We start from the raw sequence: 19,160 nt of genomic DNA on the forward strand, positions 1-19,160 counted from the left end.
CGTGTGTCTCTGCCCAGGTGACGACATGAGCGGCTCCGGGAGTGGGGACAGCTGTCCTGATGACGTCTGTGGCAAAAGACTTTCTAAGAGCCCCAGCACCAGGCAGCCAGAAACACACGCCATTCCCAAGCAGTCTGGACACGGCGTCAATGGGGCCAGCAGCAGATCCTTGCCTTCTGCCTCCCTCCTCCTCCTCCTCTCGCTGGCTGTCATCGCCGCGCAGCATTTGTGGCGGTAACTCGCTGGCACGGCCAGGAAACAGACTGCGGCTGAGGGCTTCACTTTGCCAAAACCAACCAACCAACCAACCAACCAACCAAAGGACATATTTAATTCACCTTGGCAAAAAAAAAAAAAGGAAAAAAAAGAAAAAAAAAAAAACAACTACGAATCCAAACAAAAAAAAAAGGGAGGAGAAAAAGGTTTTCAGAAGGTTTCAGTTGTTCGCTATTTCTGGCAGTGCTCGAGCTGTTTTCTTCTTTCTTGGTCTTTCCCCAGTGCTGGGCCCTTCTTTCCATACCTCACTGTTTTACTTTTGTTATCGCCACAAACTGGCTCTTGGGGCTGGAACAAGCCTTTGCAGAGGGCTCCAGGGGAACTCTGCCGAGCCCTCCGAGGGCAGCCGTGCCGCTGCCTCCCGTGGAATATGCAATTGCCCTGCCCTCGTTCCCCGGTGCGGGCCGGAGCGCCGCCGCCGCCGCCGAGACGCCGGGATCCTCGGCACGGCTCACGTGCTGCATTCAGGGCTCTCGGGGTTCTTCCTCTGTGCTTCCTAGCTGGGCAGAGACGGCCCTTCACTTCCAGTGGTGTACGTAGGAGCGTGAGCAGGTTTGGTGGGTTGAGCGGAAAGAGTTTGGCTGCGGCTGTTGGACCCAAAAATGCAGAGCTCCCTTTTTCTTTGGAAAGGTCACAAGTGGGTTTCTTGACTAGAGCTTGTAGCTGACGACAATTTGAAATGTAGGTTTCCTACATCTAAGTGACTGGGAATGAGTGTTAGGGGTTGGGGTTTGGGGTACTTTTTCTTTGCATGCTAGTTGGAAAGCCATTTTTTACCCAAGTAACAATGGTCCAATTCTACCTGCAGTGCAGTACCGTTGTAGGTAACAGAGAGATGCAAACGTGCACAGTGGGATTCTCTGTGTGACACACAGTTGTGCTGCCTCCTCCTTCTCTGGCCCCAGCCATAGACAGGAATTCGGGTTTTTTTCTGGTAACAAGAGAGACCAGAGATGTTTTAGTGACTGGAGCTTTGGGACTGGTTGTGCCCTTTCAAGCAGCTGCCTCAGGGCAGAGGGGGGCTCGTGGGGATCCCTGTGGGCGCTGGGTCCCTACCCAGAGCTCTGGCTCAAGGCAGCAACCAGCAGGGGGAATGTGGGGATGGGACACATTTTGTTTGGGATTTCTTTTTACCTTTGGCGTTTGTTCCAGTTGCATCGTAGGTTTTTAATGGGTTCCCACTTTCCCTGTTCCTTCCCCATCATCCAATACACCTTTTGGCTCAGGGGAGGGCCTGAGCCTCACCACTCAGCAGCCTTTGGGTGATGTGGGCAGCTGCCCTAACCCCAAATTGCTTGGTGGGGTGGGCTCTGTGCCAGGTTTTGAGGCTGGGGGTGGTGAGAGAAGTTATAAATGTCCTCATGTAGCTGCAGGAGTGTCTGTGCTTGTTAGGGCTGTGTGTTTGGGGCCTCCAGAGGCTTCTGTGCCTGATGAGCAGCGAGCGTGGGCTGGAGCTGTAGGTGTAGAGACGTTGGATACAACACAGTCACTGTGACACACAGCTGGGCTTTGAGCTTCAGACAGGTTTGTATTGGAGAGAGAGGGAGCGCAGAGCTGGGCCTGCCTCCTGCTTTTGCACAGCATTTGAGCATTTCTTCTCTGTCTTGCAGAGGAGATGTGCCTCTGGGCTGAGCAAACATTATGGGGTTGGGGGTTGGCTGTTTTCTAAGAAAGGGAAAAACCCACCCATTTTTAACATTAGCAGTTTCTAAAGTGTGCAATTTAAGGAAAGATGAAGACATGAGCCAGGTAATGCTGGAAGTCAGTTCATTTCCTGCCCTCCCTGGGGCCTGGTGGTGGCACTGAGGGTGTCTCAAACTAGGCAGGATTTTAGGCCAGCTTTCACCAGCCTCTCCAAGTCACAGTGATTAGTGGATTAATGTCACTGACTGTGCATCCTTTCTGCCTCTCACCTTCTTGTAAGGCAGAATCATACCTGACCTGGTTGGGTGTCAGAAATGAACACTGGGGTGCTGGACAGCAGCTGAAGGACAGACAGTGCCACTACACCCATCAGACCCCTTGAGAGGATAAATGTCAATTGTGGTCTTGTCTAGGTTTATTTACTCCTAGACATATAGCAAATTCACATGATTTTTACTGCTCTAAAGAGTTCCTATCTTTTCTTTTTAATTTTTTAAATCAAAATTGCAAATACAAATTTAACCTTCAGTTACAACAATCCCCACAACCAATCCTGCAGAAGCTTGACATCCAAAGCGAAAAAAAAACCAAACAAAGCAGGGGAGGGAGAAAGATATTTACAGCTATTAAAACATTGTACCCTCTTCAAAACACAGTTGGGTTGGGGTTTTAGATGCAGAGGTCAGTGTTTTGCTTTGCAGAATGGGAGCTTGAAAGCCACTTCCATTTCTGTGCAATTAATTTTTGCTGTCAGCCTCTTATCCTCAAAAGCTTCTTATGGGCCCCTTCATATCTTAAATGTGAAGCCAGGAATTCACTGATTATCCAGTTAATATTTTAACAATATAATAGCCCAAACTAGTGGTTCTCTTACAAGGAAAAAAAAAATCTGATAGTGCAAATTAATAAGGCAAAACCTCAAAGGAACAGTAAAATCTGTTGTGCAGGGGCAAGTAAAATCTGTTATGCAGCTCCATCTCCGGGCTGAGGTTGAGCTCCCACTTCCACATCCTGACCCTGAGGGTGGCAGCTTCCACCTTCCAGAAGCCTGGCCAGGGTGAGAGCAGGATGCAGCCTGAGGTGGGGGCAGTGCAGGGGGCTCGGTCCCCTCTGCCCAGAGATGCTCCGTGGTGGTGGTGACGCTTCCTCCTCAGCCCTGCATCCGCTGGGGGTGAATTTCTATCTCTCCACGGCCAGCCTCCACTGCTGCTTTTTGTCGGTCCCTGGTTACTCAGTTTTTCTGTTCTCTCTTGCCCTGAAGTTGTTTCCCCAGCTGCTGCCATTGAGTGGCCTGGGGCTGTGTTTGGCCCTGCCACCTTCCCCAGGAGCTGCAATGGCCGAGAGCCCCCAGGATATCCACTCGCAACTAAAGCAAACTGTAATTACTGCTGACTAAACAACCACTGCTGTGGCTGAACAAGCTGAAATCAACCCAGGTCCAGACAAGTCCCAAGCCTGTGGTCGGGCTGGTGCAGAACCTGGGGCCTTTCAGTGCTTATGAATGACGTTTCCTGGGCTGCTGCCTGCTGGAAAACACTGTGACACACCTCCCGTGGCTGGTGGCTGCTCTGGGTTGGCTGCACGAGGAGATCTCTGAGAACTGGGCTGGCTGGGGAGAAACACCTGCTTCAATGTTATCAAGATGGTGGTCCATGGTGTTCTGGTGTGAAAAGGCCTCACACTTGACAGGGCCGTGGAGGGGGTAGTGGTGTAGGAAAAAAATATTTACAAAGGCCCCGTCCCTGGGAAGGGGAGAACCATAAACGGCGGATTTCCAAGTGTCTCTGTCTTTCAGCCTGCTCTTTGTGCCATATCGTGTATGTTTTAAACAATGGTGAGGGTCTCAAAAGGCTTCGAGAGCACAGCTACTTCTCATTTACAAATGACAAGCTGCCTGTTGTTTTCTGGTGGGCTTGGTAGAGGCTAAGGTATAGCAGAATATCTAAAAGTCCACCTTTGCTTTAAACAGATGCATTTCTATCTGCAGGAGTAAGAATTATTTCACTTATCAGCATAGCTGGACAGTTATCTATTTCTTTCTGTTACCAAGGTACTTGTAACTCTCTTGCACTGTTTATCTAAAGTTGAAATATGTTCTTTGAATCCTTGTATAAATAAAAAGGCTGGAGACAAATCTGTATTTACAGGGCAGTTATTTCTTCTCCATTTCAGCCAAGTCTGGCATTTTCTTTCTTTTTCCCTTGTTAAGGCACAGATAAAGGCCAGGTCAGGAGCCCTGAGGAGTGAAACCACATTTCAGCCACAAGTGTGCAAGGGGCTGATGCCAGTGCTGGCAGTAGGGATTTGCCTGCATTCCTGTTCAGAGGAGCAGCTGCTGGCTTCTATGGATGTGTGTTTGTGGGAACAAGGTGAGCCTGGCTTGAGTCATCAAAACGAGGATCCTAATTTGTCTCTCTCTCATCTAGAAGCACAGAAAGTCGTGGCATATCAGTATAAAAAATCAGAAATGCCCTTGGTATTCGCCATTACGAAGTGTTGTAATTACAGACCATGGCTTTGCACCACTGCAGCTGTTGGACGGGCTCACAGCAAGCAAAGCAGCGAGGGGGATGTTTGATCCCCAGCATGTGCTTGAGACTGAACTGGTGCAGCAGAAAGGTTTGGTTTGAAGGATGGTGCCTTCCAAAAGTGGGTGACTGCAGCTGTCAAGGGAATGTGTTGGAAGCTGCTCATGAAATGTCTAGGAGAGACTTGGTAACTGAAAACTACTACAAGTGTATCCTTCTGCCTGGAAGCAAATATCAGCTAAATTCAATAAACTGACTGATACCCTTGAGTGAGTAGGTATTTATTTAGGTTCCTCTCCTGCAGCTACAGCTATTTGCACCATATGCACACATTCATATAAATACAGACAAAAATACAAGGTCTTCTCTTTGGAGAAGTTTTGTGCACACCAGTCGCCTGCTCTGCCTCCTCAGTGTCTAATTATGATCTGAAATAACAGCCTCTTACAGCTTGGTGTTTACTAAAGGGGTCTGAAAACATTTATGCTGTTCATAATGTCACTGAACACTGCAAAGTCACTGCTAAGAGCTTGCAGGAGGTGCAGGGTGTGGTACAAGCTCAGCTCCCACTCCCCTGCAGCCACACATCTCTGCTTCCCTGGGCATGGAATGCTTCAAGGGCTCCAACAGCAGCCCAGTACGCACTGGGAGCTCACCAGGACAGCGGGGCCAGGCACTTTGCAGGTGCATGGCAGGAGGACAGGAGACAGCCATTGTGACTGGGGCTGTTGGCACCGTGCCCCAGCTGGCAGTGCCACCAAGACCAGAAATACCTCAGCAAAATCTGGACCGAGGCATCAGACCTTTTCTAACTGAGGCTCTTACCCTGCAATTCAACCACCTTCTTACAGAGGCAGCAACCTGCTTCACTGCCAGAAGATGGCATTTGTGTTTAACTTATAAATGACTCGGTGCGTAGTGACAGCCTCGCCGTTCCTAACTCCTCTGCACAGAGACACGGTGCAGGGCGGGCTGGTGGGACGGGAACACCTTTCTGGCATGAAAGACCATCCTTAGGTCAGCTGCAGGCAGACAGCGAATAAACATCCATGGCCCCAGAGAGAGGGAGCTCAGGTGCAGCCCCAGTGGCATTTGCTGGTGCTAAAGTGACAAGAACGGTGCCCTGAGTTTGGTGTCACCTGGGCAGCACCTGGACAGTGCTGGGATGAGCTGCAGGAACTGGTAAACCAGTAACTCACACCAGGCTTGGCTGGCAAATTCCAGAACAATCTGATGGGCTGCTGCCCCCCACACAGATCAGTGGAGGGTTCAAGGCACAGCAAGTGTGATGCCATGCAAATAAAGATCATGGTTTTGGTATGAACTGGAGTGTGTCCATGAAGCAGCACCCTGGGACTCTGCAAGGGCCCAAGAAAGCCCGCTGATGAGTGCAGGCAGAAGAAAGAGAAGCCTCTGTCAGAGGAAGGTAGGGCAGCAACTGGCTCTTTTCCACTGTGGGGAATTGACGTGTGCCTGTCCCACAAGGAAGTCCCTGGCAGTGATTGCAGAGAGGCTCCTTGCCTGAATCATCATGGCCTGGGAATAAGGGGTGTGCCGTGGAAATGCTAAATTGGGCAAGGGCCACTGCCAGGGAAGGTCCAAAATCCCTGGAAAGCGTGGCTGTGGAGGAATCCAGGAGCCCTCCCCACACTGCTGGGGTGGGCAGCATCAGAGGTCTCCTGTTGAGCTTTCTCCTTTCCAGCTGCAGGAGCCCAGCCTGAATTGCACCTCCCGGGGCCTTGCACCAGCCACGTGCCCTGAGCACAGGAAGCCAGGGGGCAGATGAATAAGCCTACATGTGGGAGCTGAGGCATGTGCTGGCTTACAGGAGAGGACACCATGCTCTTGTGCTCGTGAGAGAGCAGACTCCTTTGGCCCCAGAGCCAACATCTCACTGACAGGCTGCTGTTGGCACAAATCATGGCAAGTGTGTGGCAAGGTCTTGTTCTCCTTCCTCCGTGGTCAAATAAAAGCTCATCCTTGTACCTCACTTCTATTCCTTAATGGGTGGCAATGCATTTCACACACATCTGTGCTCTGCTGCTGCAACAGCTCGGGTTCATTTTTGTGTCAGCAGCAAATATCATTCAAATGCTCCTGTTTTGCCTGAAAGCAGAGGGTTGAAGCAGCTCAGCCTCCAAGAAGCAGCTGGCACCTGCGACCAGCCCTGCAGCATCTGCCCGGCACTGGCCAATGTGACCTTCACCTGGCTGGGCTTGGCCCCTCCCCGCCCGTCCTGTGCAGTTCAAACCCATGTCAGCACACTTTGGTGTAAGATACTCCACCCTGGCAGCACACCAGCAATTCTACTGAAGTCCAGGAAGATTAGTGCTATGCTATCTGGCCAGCCTAGTAAATCATTTTCTGGGCACTCAAAAGACACTTCTGTTGTAGGCGAGGAGCACCGAGATGCTCTGGAGAAAATCAGCTCAATCACAGAATCACCGAACAGAGCTGGAAGGGCCCATGAAGATCATGGAGTCGAACTCCTGGCCCTGCACAGAATATCCCCAAGAGTCACACCATGTGCCCAAGAGTACTCTTCAAACACTTCTTGAACTCTCTGAGGCTCGGTGCTGTTCCCACTGCCCTGGGGAGTCTATTCCAGTGCCCAAGAACCCTCTGGGTGAAGAACCTTTTTCTGATATCCAACCTAAACCCACCGTGACACAACTTCAGCGTAGCATCACTGCGCCAACAGCACCGCCCGCAGCAGCAGCAGCATTGCCGCGCAGAGCACGGCAGCTAAACGCGGCTCTGGGGGTAGCGACTGTGCAAATCCAGCGGCTTTACAAGCGAGCCGCGGGCTCTGAAAGTGCTTTCCGCCTTCCAAGCGCAGCTCTCGGGACGCAGGCGGCACTAGGACCTGCCTGGAGCCGCTACGCCCCAGCCCGCAGGGAGCGGATAAATAGCGGCGGGAGCCCCGCAGCGCTCCGCGCGTCCGCCGATGCTCCAGCTCTGCCAGGTCACGGCCTCGCTGCTCCTGGGCACGGCCAGGGCAGCGTGCGACCGGGAGCTGCTGGAGCGGGAGGGGGTCACCTTCTGCGTCAATGTCACCCGGCAGCAGCCCTTCCCCGGCCTGCGGAGCGTCCGCGGCATCCGCGTCCCCGTGCTGGACGATCCCGCCGAGGACCTGGCCCGGTACTTCGAGCCCTGCGGGGCCGCCATCGAGGAGGCCGTGCGGGCCGGGGGGAAATGCCTGGTGTACTGCAAGAACGGCCGCAGCCGCTCCGCTGCCATCTGCACGGCTTATCTCATGAGATACCGGCGGCTCTCGCTCAAGGACGCGTTTGAGGTAATGTGCCTACGGCCGGATTCTCTTGGGGGGAAGAAATACGATGCTTCTTAGGAAAAAATGATGATTTATGATAGAATTATTTTGGTGCTTTCCCGGGCTCATCACCAGTTATGCAAAGGTTCAACATTTGAATAAACGGTCCCCTGTAAGTTTTTTCATGCCCAGCTTTGTCTAAGTTTTCGGTGTGGGGTTTCTAGGATGAACATAAATACAAACACAAGTGGGCTTTAAGCACAGGTAGCAAACGAACAAAGCTGGTTGCTTAGTGAACATTTTCTCTCTCTTTTGCACAGTCACATTAACTGAAGGCACAGACACAAAGTGAGTGGGTGCAGGAACTCTTATGCAGGGTTTGCTCCAGAATGTGATAGCTCCAGACAGCAAAGAAAGATCCTGTTGGGCCTGCTGAATGCCTGGGGACCTGCTAGCTATCAGCACACTGCTGTAAGCAGTGACATGTCAGCTTTCCTAGGAAGCCTATCCAATACAAACACTTGTGCTCTGGGGGCATTTGTCAGGTATATCACTTCAGATTAGCCAATTTGCTTAATTTAGATGGAGGTGTGCAGAGAGTGACCAAGTTTCACACCATCATCTTAAACATGAACAGTGTCTCTGCACTTGGTGTGAGATTTTCCCATTTCCAGCAAATCACCAGCTCTGTCTCGTGTCTTGCCCATGAATCCCTTCTGTAACCAGGCCCGCCTGTCTGTTCCCAGCAAGCACACCGTGAAGTCAGCCCACCAAAATAGCTACTTGTTACTCTGCAGCCAAATCAAAACCAAAGTAAATCTTCTCAAAATTATAAGTTCAAAATTCATTTGCATGACTCCCGCAAATCCAGGATACCTTGCTTCTACCCTGTCTCTCCTGTTCTCTAGGCTGTGAAAACTGCCAGACCTGTAGCAGAACCGAATGCAGGATTTTGGTCTCAGCTGCAGAGATATGAAGAAGATTTGCAGATACCAAAGCAGTCTGCTCTGCCCAGCAAAGAACTTAAAAATAGTGATGTGTGAAGATACTTTAAAGAAAGTGACTTGCTACAGACTTTAAAAAAAAAGAAAAAAAAAGGAGAAAAAATCATTTCCTAAATCACCTGTATGTAAAACACTTTATCTCCATAACTGAGTTGATGGTTCATTAAATTCATTCAGAGCATTTCTGTTGGTAAGGAATGAAAACAGGGCAGAAAAGCAGGGAATAAGAGCAGAAACAGAAAATGGTTGGAAGGACTGTAAGCAAACCAGAGAAAGGTATGGAATCTTCGGCAGTTATTTTCCCCTGAAAGACACTGAATATGGTAACAGTGTACTGAACGAAGGAAGGAGTTACCACACAGGGATTTTACTCCTGTTGTTTAGTTAAACTTCCAGTTCTTCTAACTGCCATTAGAAGACGTGATGCCAGACCAAGGAAGTTCTGAATTTCTCTCTCACCTACTGGACCATAATTCATATTAATGAGCTGGCACAACCTTTGGTGGGAAACTGACAGCGGTTGATGCTTTTGTCTCTGCAATTTCCTTATATCCAACTATACCAAAGTACCTTCACAAATTACCCCCAAATCCAAAGGACAGACTATAGGGATGATGGTAAGGAGTTCAGCTCCCACCATGCAGGCTAAATGCCTTTTCAGCTTTTGAAATTATTCTCTAAAACACCAAAGGGATGATTTAAAAAACTGCAGATGATAGCGGAGGGAAGAAGATGACACTGGCAATCTAGAAGTGATCACCACTCCTTTTAGCTTTACTTACTAAGTCCAACAGTGCCCAGTTCATGCCTTAGTGTGTCAGTTTACAAGTCAGCTGTTCCTGCATGCAAGCAACATGGCTAAATCATTTCTGCTGAGACTGCTTGCAGGTTGCCCTCTAAAGTTATCTATTGAGCTGCCAAGCAAACTGCATGAAACGTCCAGATCAGACTGCTACGTGTTTATCATTAGCCATTCAAAACAGTGTTTTGTCAAACTGTATGAATACATTTGTCATTTAAAAGGGACAAGTTCTGGAACCTGAGAAGCTGCAGGATGAAATTCCATTCCACCTTGCTGAAAGCAGAAATGTGAAGTACAGTTAGCTCACTGCCATCTGCTAAGTGTTCACACAAGGTAAATGTATGCTGCCAGCAGTGGAGTAGTTTAAGGCAGAAATTCTAATGATGAACAGTGACAGAAAATAAAACCACTGGGGAATTACATGAATTAGATAATTCAGATGCAGTAAAAGTTCCCAAAGATAAAGACTGCTCAGAGTTAAAGTAATGTTATTTCAAAAGCTGAAACCATAGAAATAAAAATAAATAATTCAGGCTATCATTTCCTTAGTTACCACAAGGCATTTTCACACCAGATGCTTTCTCCACTCCCAGCTGTGTTTTGTTCATTCTGTATCATTTATGTTCCGTATCTGCATTACAGCCAACAAGAAATTTGTCACACATCTGCAGAGCTGAAGGTGCTAGAAAAATTTTGTAGCTTTTATAAACCTACCTTGACTATTATATATAATAAGAATTTCAGTATAATGTGAGATACTTATTAGAAGATTCCAGTCATCAAAAAGTCTGTTTCAGTCTGTGGAACAAAATTTATTTCTTGTCAAAAGCTTAAGCTGTTAAACAAAAGAAGGAAGCTAAACATTAATGAAAACACAACACATTTCTAACTGTGAGGCATATGAACTTGCAGTCAGATACAGCTATCAGTTCCACATGTTTGAGTCAGCTGAAATAGAAAACATTGCTCTTGAGTGTCAGCATATACTGTGCTCTGGTTAAACTTTACCAGGCTTCTCAGCATGCAGAAAACCTTCATGCCACAGCATTTCACATCACGGCATCTTCTGCAGAAATCTATTTACATCTGAAAAGCATTCCTATTTGCACTGAAAGCCATACCTCCTCCTGGTACTGCTCCAAATTAAGGCATAGGATTGCAACTTGGAACCGGGACAATAAAGAAGTGGTTCACTTCTTTGTTTGAGTTCATAACCCATTAACACTACAGGTGATGCAGGCTGGAAGCTCAGACATACTCCTTGTTGCTTATGACCGTCTCAGAGTTCCTGGGGTACGCGTGTGGCTGAGAAGCTGCCTGGGCCGCTGCATATGTGTATTTGTTGGGACTGCAAATCAAGAAAAGAGAGATACAAAATAATAGGTATTAGACACATGCCCATGGTTTCAGATACTTAGAAGTTACTCAGCTTTGTATCCCACCCACCAATAGCACGTTCTTCACAATGGGGCAGAAACTAGAGGCCTGCTGTTCTCATTGTTCTGGTAGCTAAGGGGGAATAGATGTGCCCTGATGGGCTGCACAGCCCATCCATCTCTCATAACCTCTGCCACACTCTGGATTCTGAACTCATGTCTCTTCCTTGAGGCATTTCACTCAAGGCCCTAGAGCAGAAGCCCTCAGCACCTTTGTACAAGTTGCAGGTTTTAATACAGGAATCAAGATGACAAAGAAATAAACAGAACTATCTTCACCCAACCCCTTCAACTGTCATTCATCATGTTGAACTTCTATTTCATTTATCACTTTTACCTGTTTCTCAGGACATTTCAGGACATTTGGTACTTTGTATCAAAGTAAGGTGAGCAAGATCTAAAGTCCAATGTGGCTGATGAAATGTTACCATAAAACTGAAATGGTTTCAGATTAGGCAATGAAGTATCAGAGAAACACTCACTTACTACATTTTGATAAAAATTTTCCTAAGATTAAATACACTAAGAGTGAATATGCTTCTTCCTTGAATATTATAGTCCTCTCAAGCTTAGCCAGTACAACCTCCCAGCTATTTGAGTTCTGGTAGACATGGGGCTCTGCTATTTCTGCCTATTTCATCCCTCTCCTTCAAAAAGAGGCCTTCTGTATGTGTCAAAATTTAAGACTGAGACAAAAATGCGGGAAAGGTTAAATATTGAGGCCAGAAATCTCATCTTTCCTGACTTTTGTGCAACAAGACATTTCCATAAAGAACAAGAAAAAAACCATGTTTCTAGTGATCAATTCCATGTGCTTTGGGAAATGCCTTTACACTTTCTGCAAATTGAACAGTGTTTGAATATTTTACTCACAGTGAGTACTGCAGAGAAACTGGATCGTAGTATATGATGAAGTTTTATATACTTTTCTTTTGGTGACAGTTTGCTCTTTCGGTGCACATTTTCATCATCAGCAGTGCCCAGAATTACCAAATACAAGTCAGAGGTAACTGCTGATGGTGATGCATCAAATGTCTTGAGTGGGAGGTACAGGTTTGGTACAGCATCCCCTGCCATCACCAGTCTGTGACCTGCCATAGCACTGTTTGTAATTTATACATATTTATACCAGCGGGTGAGAGAGAGACAGAATAGTGCACAGAGAGAAAGTGGTATGTGATCGGCAGCTACTACTTCTACTGATAAATCCAAGATTACCTGTAATTCTGATTTTCCCTCCCTCTGCATGAACAGGTCAGTAAGATGCCACCAAGTATATAAAGGACAGATCCAGCCCAGCCTAAGTACAGAGCTTCTCCTAGTTCATACCTGAAACATGAAAGATTTTATGGAAACAAGTTATAACAGGATCACAAAGCCACGGAAACAAATTCTAATCTACATAGAAATCAGTGAACTGAAAGGGACTTCAACAGTTTACAGAGAACAGATCTGGCTTTGTGTCTGCTCAATAAAACTCTTATTTGTATAGAGCTGCTCTGCCAAATTAGTGACAGTACAGAGAGTACTAAGCAACATAAAGATAAGTAGCGATAAATAATTGTGTATATTCAGCAAATTATTCAAAATAAATAATAATAACATACGTTCTGTGCAATCCACAACACCTATTTTGCCCTTTTATTGTCTGTGTCACTGAAAGGATTTTGTGAAATGGAGTGATTCAGATCTCACTGTCTATATGCTGAGAAAAGGTCGACCACAGGCATCAGTTTTCTTTGGACACAACACTAGGTCACTTACAAGTAGCTATTTGTATAGGGCTCGTTATCAAACTTAGATATCCTAAAGGATATTTAGCACCCTCTGTGGCTGTATGGCTGAAAGGCATTTATGAATGTCCCAGGCTGAAAAAGAATAGTTCCCTATTTTACTGTGCAAAACTATATCTTTCAGGGAAAATCCTAGTCCAGTCCAAGAAATTGATTGATAATGAATTTGTTACAAAGACTAGAGACAACTGAGTCTAGAAAAGTCTGGTAGGAGTTTCATAAAAAGAGGAAAACAAATTTTTATGATCAGACAAAAACTATATCCACAATCCACCTGTACGTCTGTGGTCTGAGATGCCCAATATAAGGGCAAAATAAGTGCCATGGACTGCATTGAAGGTAGCATGGAACCAGAGATTTCTGTTTTCTTTCCACTTGGAAACACAGTTATTTAAAAGTGCCAAAGCTTCTGACTCTGGAGTTCATTGCAAACAGGAGGGTTTCAGAGGTTTACACAGGTTCACAGCTCTCCGTGTTCTCATCGCACATGGGAGCCTTAAGGTCTCCACTGGTTTAGGAACTTCCAAACATGGAAGCAGAGAGTCATAATCAAAAAAAACCAGGAGTACAAATTGCACATTGCCCAGTGCCCACAATCATTTCTGCTCACCAGTCTCCCACAAACCAAAGCAAAGTATATAGGAGACATCGGCAGGAGAACTTAGTTTGTCTTCAGAGCTTAGGAGAAACTCCTCTAAGAATCAGCAGAGGTAAACTTCACTAATTTAGTGAAGTCAGACCAAAAAAATGCAATCTGAAAAACCAGATTTGCCAGTCTCTTAAGAGTGAAGATCAACACTGGCATGCAATTGAATTTAAACCTCCCCCACAGACTCCATGCCCAGCTTTATCAATTATCAAACTTGATTAATCTAAGTACTGCTCAGTGAATCAAGAGTTTAAACATGAAGTTTAGATATTAAAAATATATATATACACATTTCTTTAGCTACTGAATGCAAACCATCTGGTAACTGATTAACAGGACTGATATTAAAGCCCCAAAGCTATAGCAGGTAACTATAAAACACACCAACTATCCGACTAACCGAAATTCCTTATCAATGGTTGTTGCAGTTCTCTAATGTATTTATTACCCTTCATATAGTTCTCTCAAGGGGATATAAAGCAACAAAAAGTAACTGCACAAATACAATTTCTTTCTAAGCACTTCATTGAAAACACAGGGAAAACTGACAAACAACAAAAGCAATTGCCTAAAGTACTTTGATTTATCACAAAGCACTTCACCTCTGACTTCCCTGAACTGATTCCTGGGCAGGAACTTACAAAACACCTCAAATATGATCCTAGCAACTAACAATTTATAGTTTACTGATCTATGAATTATATACTTGGTAGAAATATATTATAGATATCTCATATTCCACAGACAGTATGTTTCCCTCTCTTTTTCCTCCTCTCTGAAGGAGAGGCCCAGTCACCTCTACCTCTGTTCCTCATTGCTAAAGAGGACACCTAGATAAGGTGCCATAAGCTGCCATTTGGTTTTGATAACTGTTACTTTTATATCAGACAAAGAGTAAGGGCTTTTATACCTCGAAACTTGTTTGTATGCAACTGCACTAGCTGATAATCCCTCAAATTTTGCCTCATCTTAACTCATAAGACAAACAAACGTTGAGCTGTTAATATATTGACATATCTAAGACAGGCAGCAGATTTCTCTGCAGGTCACTAATACAAAGCTCGATCTTCTTTGCATGTGATTTTCCCTTGCTTGTACATCTGAGGTACTTCATTCTAGCCAGAACCTGAGGTTTGTACCTCTTTTGGTCTAAATGCCAAAGCAGATTAGGAATTTTACCTTTTCTTCTTCACAAAATTGAGATACATAACTTGAGTCTCTCAAGAAAATGCAAACACAGTACAAACTCCCCTCAGATGCAAGGTTGGTGTTCCTCACACATCCACTAACTCTTCCAGAAAAGAACTCTTCTTCCTCCCTTTTCATCTCTGAGGTGAAAAGATTCCCTGAATACAATTTTTCCCTCCTGTAGGACTGGATAATGGGATCTATCCAGGTTCTGAAACTCTGGAGCAGCTGAGGTTAGTGCAGCTGTCTAACACACGATGGAGTTTGATATGACAGATACATTAACTTACTTGGTCCCAGCATACAGTTGGTTAAAAAACTGAGCAGTAACCATTGCAGCATACCAAGAAATAGCCACCATGGAGCAGAGACCTACCAGAAAAAGTTTAAAAAACACACAGGTGAATGATTCCTTTAATGGCTGTAACAGATTTAAACCAAGAACAAGTTTTTTTCATTTAGTCTGGCTGTGAAGCAATACAAAGTATCAATAGTGCTCTCATTTCAGCCTTGATATTACCTCCTAAAATAAAAAGAAATCCTCCTGTGACAGTAAACTTCATTTTTCCATCTTCATCACTCAACCCAATGTTTGTGCACTTCATACCAAGCAGTGAGAGTACTGCAGCTAAGAATCCCAGAAGGATGGAAGTAATCATCAGGGCACGGCATGCCTGAATGTGAACTAAGAGAGAAAAAGAGAAGACAAATCAGGATCTATACAGAAATTACATTAACCTTGTGCTGAAAAAAATAAAAGTGATTAGAGGAAGTGACAAAATTAACAGGTGCAGTAATGAGTGAATCTTGTCCAACCTTGTCATATGGTTTGGAGAGGCCTCCAAACCCAAGTGCGTTTAGTCTTCAAGTCAAACAGATTTGAGAGTTGAACTATGCCTACATTTTATAAACTCAGTAAATCCTCTTGTGTCTTTAGTAAAACCTTACATTCCTGTGAAAATCCCTTGTGGTATACATGGTCATCTGCAGGAGCAGGAAAAAGTCTCCTACTCACAAGTCCTTCAGAATTCCTGACACAGGTACAGCTGAGTGCACAGGACACATCTGAAATCCAGGTGACAGTCAAGGTGTGCAAGGCTCTGGCACTACTGAGGCACTGAAGAAAGGTGCCAGCTTTGCTGTTTCCAGGGAGAGATAGGAAAGAATTGTGTTCAAGTTAGCAGTGCACTTCAAACTCGGCCTAACAAACAGGAGGTGAGTGCGTCTGAGAGCTGCAGCATTCCTCCCTAAGACACTCTCCTGTGGAGGTTCCAGCTGCTGCGGCCATGTTAGGGAATCTGGTACGCTGGCAATTCTGCATCCTTTAAGCTCCTGGTCTTCACATCTAGGTATCAGTTTCACCAAAACCAGGAGCAGATTATTAATCAGCCTAAGAAAGAAGGTCGAACAGGGACTTTGGGCTCCTTTAAAATGGCACCCTGCATTTGGCAGGCTCCAGGTCAAATGGCATTTCGGCACCTTTGTTGTGAGATAAACATGCCAAGCGTCACAACCTGGCAGGGTCACAACTGCTAACTTTGTTGACTTGATTATCTTTAAGTTCTCTTCCAACCTAAACTATTCTATGACTCTGCAATTTGATCATAATGGACACTCACATCATTGATGCCAGCATTGCAGCTCTTTCTCCCTAACCACCTCCACGTCCTCCATGGTAAGCTGCTGTCTAGTTCTGTAGTGGAGTGAGCTCTAACTCTCCAGACAAGAAAAATCAGAGAGGCAGGAGGCAAAGTGATACTCACACTCCAACTCAGCCTAATGTGGCTTAGGAGTAGTGGTCCTACAAGCTTAAGAGTTGCCAAAGACAACAATAAGCTCTCATGAGAGAAATATATAGAATTAAAGGCTAAAATAATTTGAGGAGTTAACACTTTGTTTAGCATAAATTTTAATCTTTTTGTGGAAAAAAATGAAGAAAGTTGTAAAAGTGGAAAGACCCCTCAAAGTACCACTAAGAGTTGGAGGGTTTTGCCTGCAGAAGATGCTGTTAAGGTAAGTGCTCAACAATGCTGCTTTCAGGTTTGGGATCTTACACCACGGCAATCACCCTGTGGGCTCCAACAACTCACACTCCAGGGCTGGGGGACTCCTGCAGTGTCACATGGGACTCCCCACATCTTTCCAGGACACACAAGCAGAGCTTTGCTTGCAATCCAATGGGAAAGGGATTTCATACAACTGTACCACAATACCATAACCTCAACAGCCTGAGAACTTTAGTTCACAATTCACAAAACTCTTTTTTTTAATTTTAAATTTAGCTTATTTAACAAGATACAAGGTCAGTTCATTTTATTAGTACACACCAATTGTAAGAAATTATCTCCAAATCCTGCCTTTGGAAAAACACCTATGGAACCTTAAAAAGAATGGGGGCACAAAAAAGAAATTTACAAACTTTGGCAACTACTTATATCAAATGTCTGACTTAGTTGTGACTAGACAGACAGTGGAGTATATGGAGTAGCCAGTCATGGTTTAAATCTTGGGCAATATTGCATTTAAAAAGCTCCTCACTTCAAATATTTGTCATTTAGACTAATGGTTTAGTGAACTTAAATGAAATTGGTTTAAAAGAACCAAGTCTGACTTTTCCCATACATAAAGCAAAACCCATTCCACATAGCTCAGTTGCCAATAAGGAAACTTTTGTCGAAAATCTTCATTTCCTTCTGATGAGAGGCAACAAAGACACTTTTGTCTTTTCTTTTTGCCCTCCCTCCAGTTCCTGGCATCCTCACAGCAGTTTCAGCTAAGTTTCTAAACAGGAATTTGAAACACACCTAAACTGACCATGGTAATTTTTAATCTGCCTTGGTTCATATCTGCAAGCTCTATGGATGTTTCTCAGAGGTCCCACTGTCTGCTGAGCCCATTGTTACCAAACCCATTTTCTTCCTCTTTCCTGCTCTGCCCAGCTGCTCTTTCAACTGTTAGTACCATCCAGTGTCTTCTGATTTTTTGTTTTCAGCTTTCCTTCCTAAAAATGTTTTGTCTTCACAGTTTTGCAAACTGTTTTTCCCTTTCCCTTTCCTTTACCCCTCAACTATACTGCCTTCTTCTCAACTGCAGGACTGATCTCCTCTTCAACACATCAAACCTAATCTTCATAAATTCACTTCAGAGCCTGAACCAGTGATTTACTTTCTGGCCCCACTTTTCTCTTTCCCCCTGACTCCAAGTTATCTGTAGCTCTCAGAAGCCCTGCTGTTGCTTGCCTTCTGTTCTGTTTGCTTTAACACTCATGGTGCTCTTTTCTGACCCCCACGAGGTTCTTTCAAACCCACTTTTTTCTCCAGATGCTGATCTCCATGGCCCAAATCTGCACATACTCTCAGAGGCAACACCCCACGTAAACACATCAATGACAAGATGCTGCCTGGAGCCAGTAGCAGTAACCAGCCCTTGGAGTGGTTTTTACAAGAACCAAATAAAATCACAGAATCATTAAGGCTCTCAGATCATCAGGTCCAGCTGCTAACCCAGCAGTGCTGGTGCACGCTGACATGAGTGCTCTGCAGAGGATGATGTCTGATGGAATGATCCTGCTGTTACTGAGATGTTTAAATAGGTTATGTTCCTCTTCGTACACACACACACACACACACACACACACACACATACACTAAAAGCAATTGTTAAAGACTGAAAGATGGAAAGAACAGATTATTCCCTAAATACTGGACACAGTTTCAGAGAATTGCTATATGAGTGTTAGAGCTGGTCAACAAGAAGCCTTTACTTCAGATGGAGGGAGAAAGTGAATTTAACACCTCATTCCCACTAATCCTACATTACACATTCTTCAGATTAGGAGTATCCTCCTACTTATTTAGTTTAGCCACCTCCTAGGGCAGATTCAGCTAGAAGGAATGCATTTTTATTCCGAGTAAGTATTTACATTCTGAATTATTTGAAATGAATAAAAAATAGCTTTGGTGTCTATAAACATGCCTACTATCCACAGAATGTTCCCTAGCTGGGCAATTGAAGACAACCACAATTACAATGAAGACGGATACAGAGGGCAGAGGCCTGCAGATCTAAATTTCTTGGTATTTAAAACCACATCAAAATAGACTTTAGTTAACAAACCCTGACAGTAGTTGGCATTAGTTAACAAGCTTAATCATATATTAACTTATAGCATAATACTCCTTCTATAAGTTATAATATGTTATGACATATTATAGTATGACATATCATCCTGTATTTCTTGGATTATCTACAATTTTCAGTCTCAATTCACACAAACCACTACCACTTCACTGCTAAAACCAGTATTTCCTATTACATGAAAAAACTCCAGCTACAGTACATTAGCTATGAAGTATTGCAAAAGAAGGTCTACACAATAATTCCAAATAAATAAATAGTTTGAAAATGTCTCCTACTACGACATCCCAGGAGATGCTAGAGGAGAGATTACAACCCATTTTAAATGCCTGTTAAACGCTTGATCAACCGACTTCATTTGCCTTATTTTATAGCCTTTCCTAACATGCTTGACACGTCCTGCTGCTTGAGAGATTTTTATTACTTCAGCCC

General features: G+C 44.9%; 3 protein-coding genes across 5 annotated transcripts in view; 2 read left to right on the forward strand and 1 right to left on the reverse strand.

Annotated features, from left to right (window-relative positions):
• The window catches only part of GPC1 (glypican 1), a 202,297-nt gene extending 198,243 nt beyond the window's left edge, over positions 1 to 4,054 (forward strand). The window contains exon 9 of the mRNA XM_040074106.2: positions 18 to 4,054. Coding sequence (XP_039930040.1) covers positions 18 to 238 — 221 coding nt within the window. The 3' untranslated portion in view covers positions 239 to 4,054. The remainder of the gene's footprint in view (positions 1 to 17) is intronic.
• Positions 4,055 to 7,370: 3,316 nt separating this feature from the next.
• DUSP28 (dual specificity phosphatase 28) lies at positions 7,371 to 10,724 on the forward strand. The gene is made up of 2 exons (XM_040074714.2): positions 7,371 to 7,743; positions 8,628 to 10,724. The coding sequence occupies exons 1-2, from the start codon at positions 7,396 to 7,398 to the stop codon at positions 8,760 to 8,762; spliced, it is 483 nt and encodes a 160-aa protein (XP_039930648.1). The 5' UTR covers positions 7,371 to 7,395; the 3' UTR covers positions 8,763 to 10,724.
• Positions 10,725 to 10,740: 16 nt separating this feature from the next.
• LOC120757402 (claudin-19-like) overlaps positions 10,741 to 19,160 on the reverse strand; it is a 51,453-nt gene continuing 43,033 nt past the window's right edge. For all 3 annotated transcript variants that reach the window (XM_040074711.1, XM_040074710.1, XM_040074712.1), the window contains 4 exons: positions 15,112 to 15,276; positions 14,882 to 14,963; positions 12,180 to 12,290; positions 10,741 to 10,873 (listed from right to left, as the gene is read on the reverse strand). In XM_040074711.1, coding sequence (XP_039930645.1) covers positions 10,774 to 10,873; positions 12,180 to 12,290; positions 14,882 to 14,963; positions 15,112 to 15,276 — 458 coding nt within the window. In that variant the 3' untranslated portion in view covers positions 10,741 to 10,773. The remainder of the gene's footprint in view (positions 10,874 to 12,179; positions 12,291 to 14,881; positions 14,964 to 15,111; positions 15,277 to 19,160) is intronic.

The sequence above is a fragment of the Hirundo rustica genome, chromosome 10 (genome assembly GCF_015227805.2).
Source record: "Hirundo rustica isolate bHirRus1 chromosome 10, bHirRus1.pri.v3, whole genome shotgun sequence".
In the NCBI taxonomy this organism is placed as follows: domain Eukaryota; kingdom Metazoa; phylum Chordata; class Aves; order Passeriformes; family Hirundinidae; genus Hirundo; species Hirundo rustica.